At 40.7% G+C, this 6151-nt stretch overlaps 1 protein-coding gene across 1 annotated transcript; it reads left to right on the top strand.

Annotated features, from left to right (window-relative positions):
• Nucleotides 1-4127: 4127 nt before the first annotated feature.
• On the top strand, nucleotides 4128-5417 carry LOC133712688 (probable xyloglucan endotransglucosylase/hydrolase protein 23). Its single transcript, XM_062138793.1, has 3 exons — nucleotides 4128-4466; nucleotides 4584-4777; nucleotides 4890-5417. The coding sequence occupies exons 1-3, from the start codon at nucleotides 4194-4196 to the stop codon at nucleotides 5287-5289; spliced, it is 867 nt and encodes a 288-aa protein (XP_061994777.1). The 5' UTR covers nucleotides 4128-4193; the 3' UTR covers nucleotides 5290-5417.
• Nucleotides 5418-6151: the final 734 nt, after the last annotated feature.

The raw sequence follows: 6151 nt of genomic DNA, 5'->3' as shown, positions 1-6151 counted from the left end.
GACGCTACAGCTCGGTTCAACCGGCATCGCACACCACCACCTTGCCAGGTAAACGGCGCCCCAAAAAAACCCAAATCAAACAAATCAGACGAGCTCAATGCATTCCGGAACAATTGCATTTGCCCTTCTCGCCTTACAGCACCTCCATCCTTCTCATAGCCATGGAGGATCTCGTTAAAATCTCCAACTACTACCCACGGTAGTGCGGATTCCTCACTGAGGTGCTGAAGCAGTGACCACGATCGGTGTCTCTCCGACGTGGTCGGATGGCCGTAAAAGCCAGTTAGCCTCCAAACCAACCCTGAGCCGTCCACTGCATGGACCTCAACATCGATATGATTCTTGGATTTTGACCTAAATCGCACATCCAGCCCTTCCTCCCAGAACAGAGCGATACCGCCGGATTGCCCAACGCTGAAAACAGCCTCACAATTGAGAAACCCTAACTGCAGCCTCAACCCATTCATATAATCCCAGTCGTTAATCTTAGTCTCACTCAAGAAGATGAACGAAGGCCTCTTCTGGTGAATCAGGGTTTGCAATGCTTGCACAGCAAGGTCATTGTTCAATCCCCTACAATTCCAAGCAAGGATCTCCATTGAAGATTGCTTAGTTGCTAACGCAAACCCTAGGGGAGCGTTCTCTGTGTCGATAAGTTTACCGCTGTTCAAAACTTTTTCCACTCAGGTCAATTGGTGGGAGCTGTTAATTATACTCATGTATGCTTGATTCCCAAAGTGAAAAACCCTACACAGGTCTCTGATTTACGTCCAATTGCACTCTGCAATGTGTTGTACAAAATATGCTCTAAAGTGATTGCGAACAGATTAAAAAAGTTTCTTTCACAGATCATCTCACCCTTTCAGAGCGCCTTCATTCCTGGACGCTTGATTACCGATAATTCTCTCATTGCTAATGAGGTATCTCACTTCATTCATACGAGTTCTGCCCAATCAGAGGGAGTTATGTCTTTGAAACTAGATATGAGTAAAGCCTATGATCGGATGGAATGGGTGTTTTTGGAGGCAGTTCTACTGCGATTAGGGTTTGATGGCTCATGGGTTCGTATCATTTTGCAGTGTGTTAGCACAGTTCGTTATTCTTTTCTGATCAATGGGAAGCCTTGTGGTTATCTCTCTCCTACTAGAGGTTTACGTCAAGGTGACCCTCTCTCCCCATATTTATTCTTGCTTTGTGCAGAAGTATTTTCGGCTTTGCTAGAAAAGAAAGCCTCCCAAGGTCTCCTCCAAGGGATTCAGGTTTGTCATGGGGCTCCTACGATTCATCATCTGCTTTTCGCGGACGATAGTCTGCTATTTGGGAAAGCTTCATTTGAGGAGTGTTCACATATCCAGTCCGTACTACAGGATTATGAGGCTGCTTCGGGGCAGCAGGTTAATTTTTCCAAGAGCAGAATTGTGTTCAGTAAAGGGGTTCCTTCTGATGTTCAACAGGAGTTGGCCGCGCATCTGGGGGTTGATATTGTTCCTAAGCATGAGAAGTATTTGGGTCTGCCTACGTATGTTGGTAAGAATAAGACTGAGACCTTTGCTTATATTAAGGAACAGCTTGGAAAGAAACTTGAAGGTTGGCAAGGGAAACTGTTAAGTGGTGCAGGTAAAGATTTATTAATCAGGGTTGTGGCTCAGGCACTTCCCTCTTACTCCATGAGTTGTTTCCTGCTCCCTAAATCTTTCTGTAATTCTTTACATCAAATGTGTGCTAAGTTTTGGTGGGGCAGTAAAGCTGATAACCGTAAGATACACTGGATGTCTTGGGAGAGACTTTGCCGTCCCAAAGAGGAGGGTGGAATGGGTTTCCGGGATCTATATGCTCATAATATCGCTCTTTTAGCAAAACAAGGTTGGAGGTTAATTCGCAATCCCTCATCCTTGTTAGGCAGGTTGTTCAAGGCGAGATATTTCCCTCAAGGTGATTTTTGGGATGCTTCCTTAACTTCTTCGCCCTCTGTTTGTTGGAGGGGCATTTTGGAGTCTCGGTCTCTGCTTATGCGAGGGTTGAGGTGGCAGATTGGTGGGGGTACTGCTGTCCGTATTTGGGAGGATCCTTGGATTCCTAGACCGGTGACTTTTCGACCTCTTATTGGTGGTAATTCCTCTCTTACTTGGGTACGAGAACTGATTAATGATGATTTAACTTGGAACTCTTCAATTGTTGAAGCTACACTTGTTGCTGAGGATGCACATTTGATATTGTCTATTCCTCTTAGTCACCGTATGGTTCAAGATAAGATGATCTGGCATTATGATTCTAAAGGAAGATTTTCTACAAAAAGTGCTTACCGGCTAGCTCTAACACTGCTCCACCCTACAGCATCAGGTTCTTCTAATTCTAGTTTAGGTTGTCAGTTGTGGAAGCAGATTTGGTTTGCTAAAGTGCCAGGTAAGATAAAAATTCATACCTGGCGTGTTTGTTCTTCTATATTACCCACCATCTCTACTCTGCAGTCTAGGCATGTGTTCATTGATAATGGGTGCTATTTTTGCAATACTAATGACGAAACAGTAGAACATATTAGTAGAGATTGTTGGTTTGTGCGTGATTTATTCAAATTGTTTCCGGAGTTTGATCGAATTTTTCGTGAGGTTCTGCCCTCAATGTCCATTACTTCGTGGCTCCAATTTTGTTTGGAGATTCTTTCTAAGGACGAATTTGCTCTTCTATTGGTTCTTCTATGGTCCATATGGAAGGAAAGGAATCAAAGACTATGGTCTAGGAAGTTCAAAACTTTGCATCAGGTTTACTTCCAGGTGCGCAACTTTGTTCAGTTATTGAGGTCATCTACTTCCAGACGTAGTAGAGGTGCTGTTAGACCAAGGAGGTCGTGGCTTCCCCCTCCTAGTGGTTGGCTGAAGGCCAACATTGATGGTGCCTTTAATCAGGATACTCATTGTGGAGGTATTGGAGTTCTAATAAGAGATTCTACGGGTTCAATTAATTGTTGGTGGATTTTGTGGTAAAATATCTAATGTGCTATCCCCAGATATTGTGGAGGCTATGGCTGGTAGGGAGGCTTGTGAGTTGGCTGCAGAGTTTCAGTTGGCTCCTATTGTCTTTGAATCAGATTGCTTGAAATTGGTTGAAGCATCTAAGTGTGATGAGGAGGATGGGTCTGGTTTTGGTAGAATAGTTGAAGATATCAGGTTCCTTTTGTCTTCTACTCCTTCTGCTTTCTTTTCCCATGTATTTAGAGAGTCCAACTCGGCAGCACACAAGCTTGCTAAGTTGGCTCTATTTTCTGATGTATCTGCTAGGTGGAGTGGTTCTATTCCCCTAGGCCTAAGTAGCTTCTTAGCTGCTCACTGTATGAATTGATTATTGTTCAAATAAAAGCTTGACGTCCTTCTTTCAAAAAAAAAAACATTTCAAGGTTTTGACTGGTTACTTTCTAGGATGGCATGAGAATGTGAATAAAAAATACTTTTGACAATTTTTTCTAACAGATATTTTTTTGGTGCAAAAAAAAGTGATAAAATTTACGTTTCTTAATAATCCTCAACCACACATTGCGTATTAAAATAAAAGAAAAAAATTTAAAAAATATATATGTATCCTCTAAATTTCTTCGGTAAATACCTAATTAGGTTACCTAATAAGACCCTACTTAGGTTGCTAGTGAGAATCAGGACAAAGCATCTATATATGTTATTAGATAAGTTCCTAATTAATTTCTCCATTTTCAGCAACAGAAGTTTGCAAAAGAAACGCGTGATACTTGGATCTTTCTGTTTTAAATGTATACATATATGCTTTTACTATATGTCTTTATTGCCTTCTTTAATCTGGCGGTGCGCATGCAACATTATCCGATCCAAAAGGACCCCCAACCTTGGTAGGAGCCAGTCGAAGCTGGCATATAATATGTGCTAGCTGGACCTTCCTCCAGTACTTCAACAGGGTCATATGGGCCTATTCTATTCAACCTCGATCAATTTAAACTGCTCTTTTCAATAAAGATGGCTCTGTGCGTTCGTGTTTAATTATCACTCGCAAAAATCTTTACAGCTATTTCCTTATTAACTTCTCACTGTCAACAGCTGACTGAACCTTCCCGAGTTCTTCCTCAAAAGCTTCGCATCCTATAAATACCATCCCAACTTCTCTCATTCATAACCATCCTTCCATTTCCAGACTTCATTCAACACAAAACACTCACAGATATATATATATCCATGGCTTCTTCAACTTCAATGCTTCTGTTCGTTCCATTTCTGCTAGTTAGCTCTGTTATGGTTGCTTCTGCTGGTAACTTCAACCAAGACTTTCAGATTACATGGGGAGACGGTCGAGCCAACATACTCAACGACGGCCAACTTCTTACTCTCTCCCTCGACAAAGCCTCTGGCTCTGGTTTCGAATCCAAAAACGAATACCTCTTCGGCAAGATTGACATGCAGCTCAAGCTTGTCGCCGGAAACTCTGCCGGCACCGTCACAGCCTACTATGTATGTTTTTATCTTATATTATTTCAGTTTGCTTCAAATTATCTTGCATGTAACTGATTTTAAGAGAACTAATTAATATGGTCAGAGTGATTTATAATGTTTCCTTGACTTGTGCAGTTAAAATCAGAAGGGTCTACATGGGATGAGATAGACTTTGAGTTCTTGGGAAACCTGAGTGGTAACCCTTACACTCTTCACACAAATGTCTTCAGCCAAGGCAAAGGAAACAGAGAGCAGCAATTCCATCTCTGGTTCGACCCAACTGCTGATTTCCACACCTATTCCATTCTCTGGAATCCACAGCGCATTGTGTAAGTATCCCATTAATTAATATCCAAATTTTGTTACAATTAAGGGCATTAATTGGACTATTGTTACAACATTTCTCTGATATTGACCAATTTACTTTCTGCTCTGTTTCAGTTTCTCTGTTGATGGTACTCCCATTAGAGAGTTCAAGAACCAAGAATCAAATGGTGTTCCATTCCCAAAGAGCCAAGCAATGAGAATACACTCGAGCCTCTGGAATGCTGATGATTGGGCAACAATGGGAGGACGTGTAAAGACGGATTGGAATGCAGCTCCGTTCACTGCCTCTTACAGGAATTTCAATGCTGAAGCATGCATTTGGGCTTCTGGATCATCTTCTTGCGGTTCAAGCAGTGCCCCTGCTTCGACTAATGGAGACTGGCTTTCGCAAGAATTGGACAGTGCTAGTTATGAAAAGTTGAGTTGGGTGCAGAAAAACTACTTGATCTACAATTACTGTACAGATGTCAACAGATTCCCTCAAGGTCTCCCCGTTGAATGCAGCACTTCATAGAGAGATGCATACAAACTCATCAATCAATTCTTTCATTATATGCTAGAGTTTATACAAGTTTTAATTATTCATTTTGTAGGAGACTCAATTCTTTTATAAATTGACATATACAGTTTATTAATGATGCATGAATTAGCAATATCATATCCGTACTCTCAACAGAGATACTTTGTCTAATGAAATGATCATGTTTAATGGGAATACATGATTAATTTTCTCTCTTTTTTTTTTTTTTTTTTTTTTTTTGCGTGGGGTGGGGGATTTCGGAATCAAATAGGACTTTTCATCGAAAGGGCCAAAGTGAAGATAAATTGTAATAGGGAAAATTTCGCAAACAGTACACCAAGTAAAGGCCACTAATAATTCTTATACATAAAATTCCAAACCAAACATTTCGGTACACGAAATCTGAAACTCGACCCACTATCAGTACACGACGTCAATTTTTGACACCAAAATGTCCATTATGCCCTCAGTTCTTTTTTTTTTTTTAATAAATTTTTTTTCTGTTATTTTTTTTTTCCTTCGTTTTTTCTGTTATTTTTTTTCCTTCGTTTTTTCTGTTATTTTTTTTTCTTCCTTCGTTTTTTTTTCCCTTCGTTTTTATCTCTTTCTTTCTTTTCACATGACTAAATATTGGTTGAGTTACAAATATAAGCTGTAGGACCATAAATCTCACCAATTGGAGGGCAAGGGCGGCGTTGGAAGCGAGGGAGTGAACGTGGAGGTGAGGAAGGCGGCGTTGGAAGCGAGGGAGTGAGCCCGGAAGAAGGAAGAAGAAAGAGATAAAAACGAAGGAAAAAAAATAACAGAAAAAACGAAGGAAAAAAAAATAACAGAAAAAAAAATTTATTAAAAAAAA

Source organism: Rosa rugosa, chromosome 5 (genome assembly GCF_958449725.1).
Source record: "Rosa rugosa chromosome 5, drRosRugo1.1, whole genome shotgun sequence".
Taxonomy (NCBI): Eukaryota; Viridiplantae; Streptophyta; class Magnoliopsida; order Rosales; family Rosaceae; genus Rosa; species Rosa rugosa.
Note: the sequence above shows the minus strand (reverse complement) of the source record. Positions and strands in the feature narration are given on the sequence as shown.

Excerpts from the sequence above, each read along its gene's own strand:
- LOC133712688 (XM_062138793.1), top strand. The coding sequence starts at position 4,194 with ATGGCTTCTTCAACTTCAATGCTTCTGTTCGTTCCATTTCTGCTAGTT. Across the intron at positions 4,467-4,583 it reads GCACCGTCACAGCCTACTAT|TTAAAATCAGAAGGGTCTAC; the intron begins GTATGTTTTTAT and ends TGACTTGTGCAG. Across the intron at positions 4,778-4,889 it reads TGGAATCCACAGCGCATTGT|TTTCTCTGTTGATGGTACTC; the intron begins GTAAGTATCCCA and ends GCTCTGTTTCAG.